Below are 15,619 nucleotides of genomic sequence, written 5' to 3'. Positions count from 1 at the left end.
CTCCTGCGGTGGGTGAAGCTCCTCCACGCAGATGAAGGACGCACTCGCCGGCGGCTGACGATGACGTCAGACGCCGGCGACGTGCGACTGCGCACTGCGGCGGCTCAAGTCAGCTGCCAGCCTCCGGCTGGCTGGTGGCGACTGTTAACTGTTGACGTGCAGGCACGGGCCCTCAGCGCCTGCAGGGGGGGCCCGGTGAGCAGATGAGACGGGGCCCGATGCGGGCCCCCTCTGCCCACCGGGCCCCATACACCAGTCATGGCTGTCATGCCCTGATGGCGGCCCTGACAACAGGCAATCATACAGAGAAAACCAAATAAGTGGTCAGCCTAAAAAAGTGTCAGTGCATCGTGCAGAAGATTAATAGAGGCATGCACAAATATATGTGCATATACCAATTGTAAACAGATGTACCAAACACCATCAAACCACAACCAAAGGTGTCAATGAATGACATACAGATAATAGAGCATGACCAGTAAAAGTAATAGTAAAAAAGTCCATGAACGACCACGATGCCACCCACCCCCACGCGCGTTTCAGCCACGTGCCTTCTTCCGGGGGTCAATTATTGCTCTATGATATTATTTTTGGATTCCTACATTTGAGGTTTGGTCTATGCCTGGGGGACTCTGCACCTGACTCTATTTTTCAATTTTCACTTTTGTGTTTTTTTTTTTGTGCTGCTCTAATACTTTTTCTATATACATGGGGTGTGAATATATACATACTAGATGGTTGCCCGATTCTAACGCATCGGGTATTCTAGAATGTATGTCCACGTAGTATATTGCCCAGCCACATAGTATATTGCCCAGCCACGTAGTAGATTGCTCAGTCACGTAGTATATTGCCCAGTGACGTAGTATACAGCACAGAGCCACGTATATTGCCCAGCTATGTAGTATATTGCCCAGCCACGTATGACACAGGTTAAAAAAAAATAAAAAATAAACATATACTCACCTTCCGCAGGCACGTTGTAGCACTATCGCCTGTGTGGGGTGCAGGCGGCATCTTCCGGTCCCAGGGTGTGCTGACGTCGCGGTCACATGACCGTGACGTCACGGCAGGTCCTTGTCGTGCAGGACCTGTCATGACGTCGCGGTCACATGACCGTGTAGTGGTCACATGACCGTGACGTCATGGCAGATCTTTCTGCCAGACCATCCGTGCGACCGGAACGTGCTGGTTGCATCGCGAGGAGCGGGAAAGGCGGCGTGAGTATATAATCATTTTTTATTTTGTTTAAATTATTTTTAACATTTGATGTTTTTACTATTGGTGCTGCATAGGCTGCGTCAATAGTAAAAAACTTGGTCACACAGGGTTAATAGCAGCGGTAACGGACTGCATTACACCACGGCATAACGCGGTCCGTTACCGCTGCCATTAACCCTGTGTGAGGGCAGACTGGAGGGGTGAGTGCGGGGAGTAAGGAGCGTCGCTGATTGGTCGCGGCAGCCATGACAGGCAGCTGCCGAGACCAATCAGCGAACGAATAACCGTTACAGACAGAACTGATGGAAGTACCCCTTAGACAATTATATAGTAGATATCTCAGGAAGGACAACAGTATAAGGATATACCAGGATGGGGGATATACAGTTGTGCAAAAGTGTTTGCCACTCCCGACTTCCTACTCTTTTGCATATTTGTCATACTTAAATGCACATCTCAAGGTCCCTGTGTGACAGTGATAGCCCACCTTAAAGGGAGCCTGTCACCTGAATTTGGCGGGACCGGTTTTCGGTCATATGGGCGGAGTTTTTGGGTGTTTGATTCACCCTTTCCTTACCCGCTGGCTGCATGCTGGCCACAATATTGGATTGAAGTTCATTCTATGTCCTCCGTAGTACACTCCTGCGCAAGGCAATCTTGTGTGGTTAACTGTGGTTTATCACATTTTTAGGAAGCTGCATTCAAATTCCCTAGCCGCACGCAAGCCTGATTACTTTGTCAGGCAGGTCCTAATTAAGTGATTTCTTGATTGAGAACAGGTGTAGCAGTAAAGTATACTGAAAGATCCTCAAAAGGTAGACATCATGCCACGAGGCAAAGAAATTCTGGAACAAATGGAAAACAAAGAAATTGACATCCATCAGTCTGGAAAAGGTTATAAAGCCATTTCTCAAACTTTGGAACTTCAGCGAACCACAGTGAGAGCGATTATCCATTATCTATGGGGAGTGCATTATTCTATATAATGCATTATTCTATATGGAGTACTATGGGGTGCATTATACTATATGGAGGACTGTGGGGCATATTATACTATATAGAGGACGATGGGGTGGGCATTATACAATATGGAGGACTATGGTGCACATTATACTATATGGAAGACTATGGGGTGCGTTCTACTATATGCAGGCTATGAGGTGTATTATACTAATGCTGCCTATTCATCGAGTGATTGAATTGTTTATGCTGCAAAACAAATATCAATGTTCTCAGCAGCACATCACTCGGTGAAAACTGCAGATATGTTGCTGATAACATGATACTGTATATGGACAGATTGATCTAGTAGTGATTGTTCTGTCCCCATCATTGTTCCTCTGCCAGTGTAAAGACGCGCCAGGGAACAAGCGTCAAACTAGTTCACAAACTAGTTCACTATTGTCGATCACGCTCGTGTAGCGGCCAGAACTCAGCGCAGGTACAGTACAGATCAAAAGTTTGGACACACCTCATTTAAAGATTTTTCTGTATTTTCATGACTATGAAAATTGTAAATTCACACTGAAGGCATGAAAACTATGAATTAACAAATGTGAAATTATATACTTAACAAAAAAGTGCAAAACAACTGAAAATATGTCTTATATTCTAGGTTCTTCAAAGTAGCCACCTTTTGCTTTGATGACTGCTTTGCACACTCTTGGTATTCTCTTGATGAGCTTCAAGAGGTAGTCACCGGAAATGGTTTTCACTTCACAGGTGTGCCCTGTCAGGTTTAATAAGTGTGATTTCTTGCCTTATAAATGGGGTTGGGACCATCAGTTGTGTTGAGCAGAAGTGTGGTGGATACACAGCTGATAGTCCTACTGTTCAGTTGTTTCACACTTTTTTGTTAAGTATATAATTCCACATGTGTGGAATTCATAGTTTTGACTTCAGTGTGAATTTACAATTTTCAGTCATGAAAATACAGAAAAATCTTTAAATGAGGTGTGTCCAAACTTTTAGTCTGTACTGTAAATGCAACTGAAATGTATTGGTGTGATGGTGGAATATGCTAGCATTTGGGGTCCCACTTTAAACGTTCACCAAGGGCCCCGCTTTGTCTAAAATTGGCCCTGATCAAGAGGCACATTTAAAATACACTATTTATTATACTGATGGCTGGACCATATATGACAAGAACTTTCTACCTATTGTGTCCCCCCCTAATTTCCTTATAGATTGTTAGGTTATGAGCAGGGCCTCCTGTAACTGTTGAACTGTGTTACTTTGTGATGTCTTTATTGTCCCTGCTTAATTATACATTGCTGCGGAATTTGTTGGTGTGTCCACCACTGTTAAACTGGGCTTCCTTGTGACTACTAGATGAAATTGTTCTGACATTTTGTCTCCATCCATAAAAAACATTTGCATTTCTAATTCTATTAATAATTGTTGAGTCCAAACATCAGGTGAGGGGCCCAAGTTTCTTTCTGATAGACCTTTTGGACCCTATTTATTGTATGGGCTTTTTACTATGTAAAAAATTATAAAAATCTGGTACCTCTCTTGTTAAAAGATAAAAAAAAAGTCTGTTGAAAATTGAGTGTTATTACATGCAGATATAGAGCAAATTTTCATAGTGTAAACCCTGGAAAACACAAACTGTAGTACAAGAGACTTTGTAAACAGTTTAGGACTTTTTCTCTATTTCACCTGTCTCTCCTATGACAGTAATCAATTACTATATGAACCAACTTAGCAAGTCAGCATTCAAGCAGGTATAGCTAATTATCATGTCAGACAGTGATTTATTTCCAGCCATTTTAGCATGTTCACTTGAGATTATTCAGATCACATATTCACTGGTTATAAGGCTATGTGCACACATTGCAGATTTTCCAGCTTTTTTTTCTGCACTAAAATCTGCAGCTCATGGCAGAAAACGCAGGTGCGTTTTTGGTGCGTTTTTCAGTGCGTTTTTTAGTGCGTTTTTTAGTGCAGATTGTCTGCGTTTTTTACCTAAATAAAGCTCTGGAAACTTGACAAACTTCAGTTACAAAAAAAAAAAAATAATGATGTCATTTCCTTGTCCATCCCCTTCTTCTTTCATCCTCCATTTTGTGCAAACATGAGTGGAAGTTACCAAAATATGCCGCAGGTACACGTCCGCAGGCCGCACCGGATACTTATGCTGGGGTTGCTGCTGCAAATCTTGAATATGCATAGACAGCAGGTAAGCTGAAGTGCATTTTTTTTTTTTTTTTTACGCTACACATATTCTACTGCGCTTTACCGACATCTTGATTTTTCTTAATTTTCACAGTGTTGTGTTGTAAAAAAAATGTATTTTTTTTTATTTTAGAGGCAGCAGCAGGAGAGAAGACGGAAAAGACTGTGGGTGCACCCGCTTGTTGCAGAACGTACACAAAAAGGCCACTGTTATGTGCTTTATAATGATTTGCGGAAGTAAGTAGAAATTCATGAAAATACAAAGTAATGTTTTTCCACAAATGTTATGATATGTTATGTAACATTTTTTTTTTTTTTTTTTTTTTTTACATTTTCAGATACCCGGAAAAGTTCGTTTCATTTTGCCGTCTGCCAATCCTGGAGTTCGACCAACTTCTGGCAATAGTTTCCCCCCATCTCACACTGCAAGACACTTTTATGAGGAAGGCCATCTCTGCTGAGGAAAGGCTGCTCATCACCTTGCGGTAAGTAAATAATTTTTGGGTTGAATGTTATTAGGGCTCTTTCACATGTCCGTGTGTCCGGTATGTGTGATGAAAGTTTTCACATGTCTCGGAGACACTGACAAACTAATAAAGGTACCGTCACATTTAGCGACGCTGCAGCGATCTAGACAACGATGTCCATCGCTGCAGCGTCGCTGTGTGGTCGTTGGAGAGCTGTCACACAGACCGCTCTCCAGTGACCAATGATGCCGAAGTCCCCGAGTAACCAGGGTAAACATCGGGTTACTAAGCGCAGGGCCATGCTTAGTAACCCGATGTTTACCCTAGTTACCATTGTATAATTGTAAAAAAAAAAAAACAAACATTCCTGTCGCGTCCCGCAGCGTCAGCTTCCCTGCAGTAAGTGCGCTGGACGGAAAGCAGAGCGGTGACATCACCACTGTGCTCTGCTTTATGGGCAAATACTTTACGGGCAAATGCTTTACCGGAAATATCATGTTTATAACACGCCAGGAAAATGTAAACATTTTTGTGTGCTACCAGATGTGCCCACTGTATTTTATGCCTTATCTACAGAATTCTATAATTTGGGCCCTGGGTCAGTGGAGATACATCATACCCGTGTGTGTGTTTTGTAATGTTATCCCATCTTGCTGTGTCCAGTTTGTGCGCCTCCCTTCTTGCGATACCTCTCTTCTGCGCAGATGTACTTTCTGGTCCTGATGAGGATAGAGCAAAGTGCGCAGATGTGCATGCGCTGGGCCTGTCTCCTTTTCTTGCCTTCGCTCACTGCAGGACTTACTTCTGCCCTCAACAGGCCGGATTAGTGCGTTGAAGGAAGTAGGAGGGTGGTGTCGTTGGCTAAACATTGGAGTGGCTGGACACGGACCTGCAAGTCCCTTCTGATGTGACTGGTGGTTTATTTATTGATACCCTTGTGTTGTGCCGTGTTACTAAGGGCAGCATTATAGAATACTTTAGATAAAACATGAAAGGGGCTGAACACATATTATAGCGCCCATAACTGCTGACATGTTTTATTGTATTTTTGTGTGACATTTCTAATATTCATTTTTGTTTCTTTGCAGATTTTTGGCCACAGGAGAGAATTCAACATCGATATTCAATTTTGTTTGTTGTATTTTTTTGGGGAACAAAATAATTTGTAATTTTTATTTATGGTTAATAAAAAAATTCTTATTTTAATTTGGTTGTTTTTGGATTGAATAAGTATTGTATATATAAAATTCTTAACTAAGAATTATTCTCCATCCCATTGTCCAGTGCGCATACAGCCATCACACCATGTCCATCCCATAGTCCAGCCCCCATATAGCCATGACACCGTACACCTGTCAGCTAAGTATGTAAAGTATCTAAAAATCAGAGATGACATTTGATCAACATTAATTTATTTAACAAGCAACTAAATTTTTCCAAACACTTGAGAAAAATTTTTTCAATATGAAAAACTGAACTAACTTTTTCAAAAACAATTGCATCTTAATGCAAGTAGGTGTATTCCTGGGAACACCCATATGAGCTACTTGTGTCAGTCATGAAAGATTGACTTGCTGATGGTCCCAGGCTTGTGTTTCCTCCTCCAGAAAAATTCTGTGCCGGTTGGGTGTAGGAAGACACTCTATAGTGCGGTTCACTGGGTTTCGGTCGTGGGCGAAAGAGTCCGAAAACCCCCGTCAAAACCTTCTCGTATGACTCAATTGGAGCAGGGTCCTCCAGAGCGGTGAGGGATGTTTGGCACAGAGACATGAAGAGAGACTGCCTATCCGGTGGCAGTGAGCGTGCCTTTCGGGCAATGGTCAATGCAAAAAAGTCACACTGGTCCTCACTTGAGGATTGTTTCAGTAAATCAAGTGTGTCACTGGCCATCTTCTCAGTTTTATCCACATTTTTTTTTTTTTTAATGGACTCTCCTGCCACCGGATAGGGAGCTCTCTTCTCTGTTACCACAGCTTCTGACGAACCAGATGATCCAACAGCTGCTGCAGTTGATGTGCCTGCAGCAGCTGCTGGACATGCGGCCTCAGCAGAAGCTGTGGTAAGAGATGGAAAAATTGTCCCTCCCGCTCCCGAGGAAGTGCCTGCTCCATCAGTGCCTGCTCCATCTTCGGAGTGGTCATCCACAGGAGGCGGGTTGGAAAGGTTTCCCTCAGTCCTGTGTGAGAAAAGGAAAAAAATTATTAATCATGACCGCTGCGGAGGAGCAACATTTTAGGAACAGCATAAAGGCCGATTACTCCTAAACGCAGTTAATTTTTTTGCATGTGTGCTGATAATGCATGTTTTGATTTAACACATGCGTTATCACAACATGCTAGCCAAACAATGTGCTAGTTATCTTGCGCAGTCAAAGTGCCAACACAAGATAAATAGACACGGTGTAGTGCCATACCTCTCACAACTCCATCTGTTGAATCATAGCGCAGACAGGATTTTGGAAAATGCTCTCTTCACTATGGTATAAATTCTGGATGCTGTGTATTGAACGCTGCGGCAGGACACAGGGTTCAATACGCAGTCAACTGTGCTACACCACATGGCAACATTGATGAGGCTACATATATATTAGTGGTTTATAACCTACCTCCGCAAAGTCCGGCTTGTGAGCAGGAACTGCAGTTCATCGTAAAAAGGAAAGGTTATTCGACTTGGAGAAGATCCACTCCGGTCACATGTATTGATGAATTTATTGTACCGGTCACGAACTGACCTCCATCTCTGCTTGACATTTTTTTCTAAGAAACAAAAAAATATATATATATTTTTCAAAGTAAATGTATCATAAACTCTAATAATAATAATATTAATAATAATCGGTAACAATATAATTACCAATTTCCAATTGGTTTGCAATGGACAGGGAATCCCACTCCGGATAGAGGTCCCTCACAATCTTGGTCCAGCAATGGTCTCGGAAATATTTGTCCTTGTAGGACACATCAGCGGCATCCCATATACAAGGTATATCGCGAACCTACAATGAATAGAATAGTGTCATTACATACTATATCCAAATGATAAGTAATCTAAAAGGGAACCTGTCACCCCCAAAATGGGAACTGTAGATAAGCCCTCCATGTTTCCTCTAAGATGATCAAAAGAGGTTAGATTATAGTGACACAGGGGCGGTAACGGACCGATGGGCGTTGCTGTCCGGTCCATCCTCTCCCATCTTGTTGTTATGATGTCCTCTTGTATTCACACTGCGGCTCCTGCGCAGGCGTACTTTGTCTGCCCTGTTGAGGGCATTACGTTGCATTACTGCAGTACGTTGCTGTGCCCTCACCAGGGAGATGAGCCACAGCGTGAATACAAGAGGACGTCATCATAAGAAGATGGGAGGGGCTGTACCAGACCGCCACGCTCATTGGACCGGTACCGACCCTGGGTGAGTATAATCTAACCTCTTTTAATCATCTTTGAGGATACATCGGGGGCTTATCTACAGTATACCAGAATGGGTAGATAAGCCCCTGATGCCGGTGGGCTAAGCTCAACTTCCATGTTGGAGTTAAGAGGTGTCCTTACAGCACAAATGTTTAAAAATTTGACATTGCATTTCACACGTCAGTGGCTCCGGTACGTGAGGTGACAGTTTTATCACGTACCTGAGACACTGACTCACGTAGACACTTTAAAATCAATGTATCTCTACAGATGTCAGCGTGTTTTCAAGGACCGTGTGTCCGTTTTCAAAACACGGAGACATGTCAGTGTTTGTGGGAGCGCACGGATTACACGGACCCATTAAAGTCAATGGGTCCGTGTAAACACGTACCGCACACGGATGTTGTCTGTGTGCCATCCGTGTGCATTTTTTCTGTCATAGTGTTAACATTGAAAAAATTGTTGCAATGCAAGGACACAGACACAAAAGCAGACACACGGACATCACACGGATCCCTCCAAAATAAAAATACGTAGGGTCCCCCTATATTTTTAGGCCTGAAAGGCTAGGCAGACAGCCGTGGGCACCCTAACCCTAAAGGGATCCTACCCCTAACCCTACCCCTAAAGGGATCCTAACCCTAAAGGGATCCTACCCCTAAAGGGATCCTAACCCTACCCCTACCCCTAAAGGGATCCTAACCCTACCCCTAACCCTAAAGGGATCCTAACCCTACCCCTAACCCTAAAGGGATCCTAACCCTACCCCTAACCCTAAAGGGATCCTAACCCTAACCCTAAAGGGATCCTAACCCTAACCCTACCCCTACCCCTAAAGGGATCCTAACCCTAACCCTAACCCTACCCCTAAAGGGATCCTAACCCTACCCCTAACCCTAAAGGGATCCTAACCCTACCCCTAACCCTAAAGGGATCCTAAAACTTCCCCTACCCCTAACCCTAACCCTAAAGGGATCCTAACCCTAACCCTAAAGGGATCCTAACCCTAACCCTACCCCTACCCCTAAAGGGATCCTAACCCTAACCCTACCCCTAAAGGGATCCTAACCCTACCCCTAACCCTAAAGGGATCCTAACCCTACCCCTAACCCTAAAGGGATCCTAACCCTACCCCTACCCCTAACCCTAAAGGGATCCTAACCCTAACCCTAAAGGGATCCTAACCCTAACCCTACCCCTAAAGGGATCCTAACCCTACCCCTAACCCTAAAGGGATCCTAACCCTACCCCTAACCCTAAAGGGATCCTAACCCTAACCCTAAAGGGATCCTAGGGTTAATGATAGGGTTGCTATTGTAAGGTGGCATTAAGCACGGTTAATAATGGAGAGGCGTCAATAAGACGCCTATCCATTATTAATCCTATTAAAGGGTTACTATAATATATGTGGACCCCCTAAAAAAAATACATAGGGTCCCCCTATATTTTTAGGCCAGAAAGGCTAGGCAGACAGCCGTGGGCCAATATTTGAGGCCCGGGAAGGGGTTAAAATACCCATGGCTGTTCCCAGGCTATGAATATTAACCCACAGCTGTCTGCGTAGCCTTTCTGGCCCTAAAATATAGGGGGCCCCAAAAAAAAAAAGTGTTGGGGTCCCCCTATATTTTTAGGCCAGAAAGGCTAGGCAGACAGCCGTGGGCCAATATTTGAGGCCCGGGAAGGGGTTAAAATACCCATGGCTGTTCCCAGGCTATGAATATTAACCCACAGCTGTCTGCGTAGCCTTTCTGGCCCTAAAATATAGGGGGCCCCAAAAAAAAAAAGTGTTGGGGTCCCCCTATATTTTTAGGCCAGAAAGGCTAGGCAGACAGCCGTGGGCCAATATTTGAGGCCCGGGAAGGGGTTAAAATACCCATGGCTGTTCCCAGGCTATGAATATTAACCCACAGCTGTCTGCGTAGCCTTTCTGGCCCTAAAATATAGGGGGCCCCAAAAAAAAAAGTGTTGGGGTCCCCCTATATTTTTAGGCCAGAAAGGCTACGCAGACAGCCGTGGGCTTATATTCATAGCCTAGGAAAGGGGCCATAGATATTTGCCCCCCCCTGGCTACAAATATAAGCCCGCAGCCGCCCCGGAAAAGGCGCATCAAAAAGATGCGCCAATTCCGGCACTTAGCCCCTCTCTTCCCACTCCCGTGTAGCGGTGGGATATGGGGTAATAAGGGGTTAATGCCACCTTGCTATTGTAAGGTGGCATTAAGCCCGGTTAATAATGGAGAGGCGTCAATAAGACGCCTATCCATTATTAAGCCAATGAAAGGGTTAAAAAAAAGACAAACACTTTTTGACCATAATTTATTGCACGCTTAAATCCGTCCTGAAGACCCTCGACCTGAAAAAAAAGGCAAAACAAAAAAACAAATTCATACTCCCTGGCCCTGTCCGCAGAAATCCATCGAGGGTCCCACGAAGATCTTCCATGGAGAACAGACACATCCAGAGATGTGTCTGCTCTCCATGGCTGCAGCAACACACTGACAGGAGCCATAGTTCCTGTCGGTGTGTTACTGCGCATGCGCGAGCGAGTTTACCGGCGGTCATTGACCCCGGCACTCTCGCTTACCGGCAGTGCTGCGTGGGAAAGTTCAACGCAGCTGTACTGCCGGTAACCGAGACGCCGGCGCCATTGAGCTCCGGGACAGTACGCGATACACTGCTAGGAGCTTCGCTCCTGGCAGTGTATCACCGGAGAGCAGCCGATCGTCGTGGGACAATCGTTTTATGGATTCTGCGGACAGGGAGTATGGATTTGGTTTATTATTTTTGGATTTTTTTTCTATGGACGAGGGCTTCGCCTACAAGTGTGGTGTTGGTGAGTATATACTCTATGTTTTATGTACTGTGTGTCATGTATGTCACGTTTTTATTGTGTGTGTATTGTGTGTGATGTGTGATGTTTTGTTTTACCGTACAATTGTGCTAAAGTCGCCGGACACAGGGACAACTCTCCCATCCTAATATCGGATGGGAGTAGTAGTCCCATACGGTGATTTAACACAATTGGGTGGCACTATCGTCGCATGGGGACACACATATACACATACATACCAAATCGATCAAGCGACCGACATCGATCCCCATGCGACGATATGCCTCCATCATGACAGCCACACTCCGCCCACGCACTTCCGCCCACGCACTTCCTCCTGCTTCCCCGCACTTCCGGCTGTAGCGGTTTCTGCACCACCAAACCGCAGAAAACCCGCAGATATTTTTTCATCTGCGGGTTTTACTGCGGGTTTGACCCTCACAATGGAGGTCAATGGGTGCAGAACCGCTGCAGTTCCGCAAAAAGAAGTGACATGCTGCGGAATGAAAACCGCTGCGTTTCTGCGCGGTTTTTCCCGCAGCATGTGCACAGCGGTTTGCGGTTTCCATAGGTTTACATGGAAATGTAAACGCTGTGGAAACTGCAGCGGACCCGCAGCGGCAAAATCGCTGCGGTTCCGCGGTAAAAACCGCAACGTGTGAATATAGCCTAAGAATGTAACATAAGCAATAAGTTTATCTGTTCTCTTTGGACTGCACTGTTTTCTATGATCCTATGTACTGAGTAAATGCTAAAGGCTAATCTTCTGAATGATCAAAGCTCAGATGCTGCCTATCTGAATAACATTCATTTTTCTGCAGCAGCATAAGTTGTTGGAAAATTATTTAAACCGTGTTTCCATATTATATTGTCACAATTAGTAATAGTGATCTACGAAATATATAATTTTAATAACTCTGCAATAGCTGCATTTCCAATATCTAATATATAATTGCCTAGAATACTACTTCCTGTCCGGAGCTAATGTCCGGAGATAAGTGACGTCAACAGTGTCCAGTGTCTGATTGGTTGCCGCCTGCTGCGAGCGACCAATCAGAAACGTGCCGTACTGTGACACACTCCGCCCGCCATTTTGGTGTGATTTTTGAATTTTTACCTCACAGCAAGTTTCTACTGCGTGGAGGCGGGCCCAGTGACGTTGCTCTTCAAGCTCCTGCCGAATTTCGTCAAAAAAATGATAATACCATTTACCAAAACTATATATATTTAGTTGTGAAGTGGTTCAGTGACATTTTCACACCAATTTTGAACTTTTGTTTGGTGTTTTCTCCATATACTGCCTATTATTCACTGACTGTTATACTGAGAGACTGCCGTTTATTAACCTCTTCTTTGCCACATTGGGTATATTGCTCTATTATTTGCCACATAAGGACATTGTCCATTATTGCCCAGCAATTTCTCTGCAATATAAACTGCCTATTTATTAATATCTGCATTCCTGCAAAGAACTATTGCCTATTATTAACTGGCTATTTTCCTACTACCTGACATTGTTCTTAAGCAAAGAACCGTTGTTGTGGCATTTGCCACAACACGCAAAGTTGTCGTCTGATGTCTTTCATCCCTCCCCTCATAAGCATGTTCATGGATCCTGTGTAACTGTACCTTAAATAACAAGAATTGTCAAGAGCTGGTGAGTGCAGCCATTTTTTGTTCTTTCTTACTATTATTTATTAATTGTATTATTTTTACATTTGAATAAATAAAGTATATATGGATTCTAGACTCCCGATTCTTTAGAATCGGGCTGCCATCTAGTACTCAATATAAATACTTAAATCTTCAAATTGGAAATTGCTCCTGGAAAGTGTGTGCAATTTTATCTAATTAGAATTGAGAGTCCTCAGTGGTTGATACCTTTTAATGGCTAAATGAAAAGATGGTAACAAATTGCAAGCTTTCAAGACTACACAGGTCTCTTCATAAGGCATAGACTAAAACAAATTCTGAAGAATCACATTTATGCACAACACATGACAGAAAAAAACCATGGATAAGACAGGTGACATGAAGCAGAATTACCATGAGTGATAAACAGTTCTGTCCATAAATATTGGACCAGTTCTTAGATAAGAAATGTTTTATTGTCCTCTGATTGGGGTTTGGTTCTGTTTTGATGACACCACATGGTCTGAGGGGCAAATTCCTTAGTTTCTTAGTTGATATCCATGCAACACATTCATTCCTGCACTGAGTGTGTCAAAGATCATTATCAGTTTATATTCCCATATTCTTCTGTCTCTCTGAGATTTGAAATTACCCTTTAAAACAAGTAATTTCATGTCCATAATGTTATGATTGGGGAGACAAAAATGTATTGCCACAGGTAGATCCATTCTTTTTTCTCTTAAAGTATGGCGATGAGAGTTCATTCTTGTTCTACCTTTTTGGCCTTTCTCCCCCCACATACAGACCCCCAGTTTGACATTTAGTACAAATAATTGTACTTCATAGCCAGGTGTATGCAATCATGAGAAAAGCTACTTAAAGTGGCCACTTGCAAGTTGTTCTCCTGTTTGAATCTCCTCTGAAGAGTGGCATCATGGGCTCTTCATGACAACTGTCTAATGATCTGAAAACAAAGATTATTCAACATAGTTGTTCAGGGGAAGGATACAAAAAGCTGTCTCAGAGATTTAACCTGTCAATTTCCACTGTGAGGAACATAGTAAGGAAATGGAAAAACACAGGTACAGTTCTCGTTAAGGCCAGAAGTGGCAGGCCAAGAAAAACATCAGAAAGGCAGAGATGAAGAAAGGTGAGCTAAGTCAAGGACAATCCTCAGACCACCTCCAGAGAGCTGCAGCATCAACTTGCTGCAGATGGTGTCACTGTGCATCAGTCAACTATACAACGCCTCGTGCACATGCTGCTTATTTTTTTCCTTACAGATTTGCAGCAAATTCAAATCTGCATAATGTTGATTCTTGCAGGGCATTCTACTCATACTAATGGGGGAAAATGTGTAACAAAAGCATGGCAAAAACGCTGCCAAAAATTAAATGTGTTTTACGCAGCGTCTTTCCTGCCAACATATTAGGACATGCAGAATTTTCTCCTGCAAATCCTGAACGTGTACACATAACTTTAGCCCCTGTCTTGTGTTCCTCCAATCAGTATAAGTCCTTGATAACATCATAATGAATTTGGGGGTGGGAGAAGACATCATCAGATACTGAGCATCCTCTGCCACCTCAAAATTCATTACAAGTCCCTGACAGCGTCTTCTCCCACCTTTTAGTTCATTATAACGTGTCCTATGCACCTTATCACCTCCTCTCCCCAATAAATTTTAAGTCCCTGATAGAATCACAATGAATTGTGAGATGGGGAGGATACTGTCATGGGCTAACCACCCTCCTCCACCACCCAATTCATTTTACATTTATATCTAATGTCCTCCTCCCTCTCCTCCTGTTCATAAGTCCATTATAAGTCCCTCTTACTCCCATCCCAATCCCCACATCCCTCATTGTCCACTCCACCACCCCCATTATTACCCTCTTCTCCAACTCCATCATTGTCCTCTCCACCACCCCAATCATTGTCCTTCCCACCTCCATCATTGCTGTCTCCAACACCCCAATCCTGTTATCCCCCAACACCTCCATCATTGACCTCTCCAACACCTAAAACATTGTTCTCCCCCACCACTCCCATCATTGACCACTCCCCCACCTCCATCATTGCTTTCTCCCTCACCACCCACATCTTTCCCGTCTTCCCCACACCCCATCATTACCCTCTTCACCACCTCCAACATTTCCTGTCTACCAACCCAATCATTGTTCTCCCCTCACCTCCATCAGTTCCCTCTCAAACACCCCATTGTTCTCCCCACTACTCCCATCAATGTCCTTTCCACCACCTCCATCATTGCCTTCTTCCCTACCACCCCATCATTGTCCTTTCCACCCACTACCTCCATCACTGCCTTCTCCTTCCACACCCTCATATTGCCCTTTTCACCACATCCATGATTGCCTTCTGTCCCACCACCCCCATTATTGCCCTCTCGAACACCCCAATCATTGTTCTCCCCAGCACTCCCATAATTGTCCTCCCCACCACCTTTATCATTGTCCTTTCCACCACCCCCATCATTGCCTTCTCCCCCAACACCCCCATCATTGCCTTCTACCCCACCACCTCCATCATTGCCCTCTCCAACACTTTAATTGTTGTCCCCCACCACTCCCATAATTGTCCTTTTCACCACCCCCATCATTGCCTTCTCCCCACCATCCCCATCATTGCATTCTCCCCATCACCCCCATCATTGCCTTCTCCAATACCCCAATCATTGGTCTCCCCACCACCCCCCTGATTGCCCATTCCATCACCACCATCATTGCCTGCTCCCCCTCCATCCCATCCTTGCACTTTCCAACCACCACCATCATTATCCATTCCACCCCGATCATTGTGCTTTTCACCACCTCCATCATTGTTTTCTGCCCCACAACCCCCATCATTGCCCTCTTCATCACCTA

The 15,619-nt window shown here is 44.1% G+C and overlaps 1 protein-coding gene across 1 annotated transcript; it reads right to left on the bottom strand.

Moving 5' to 3' along the window:
- Positions 1–6,255: 6,255 nt before the first annotated feature.
- Positions 6,256–14,689, bottom strand: LOC138671650 (uncharacterized). The gene is made up of 4 exons (XM_069759821.1): positions 14,627–14,689; positions 7,719–7,860; positions 7,471–7,621; positions 6,256–7,041 (listed from the first exon to the last, which is right to left on the bottom strand). The coding sequence occupies exons 1-4, from the start codon at positions 14,687–14,689 to the stop codon at positions 6,369–6,371; spliced, it is 1,029 nt and encodes a 342-aa protein (XP_069615922.1). The 3' UTR covers positions 6,256–6,368.
- Between the last annotated feature and the right edge of the window lie 930 nt (positions 14,690–15,619).

This window comes from Ranitomeya imitator, chromosome 3, assembly GCF_032444005.1.
Source record: "Ranitomeya imitator isolate aRanImi1 chromosome 3, aRanImi1.pri, whole genome shotgun sequence".
Lineage (NCBI taxonomy): Eukaryota > Metazoa > Chordata > Amphibia > Anura > Dendrobatidae > Ranitomeya > Ranitomeya imitator.
The sequence above is the reverse complement of the archived record's forward strand: the minus strand, read 5'-3'. Positions and strand labels throughout refer to the sequence as shown.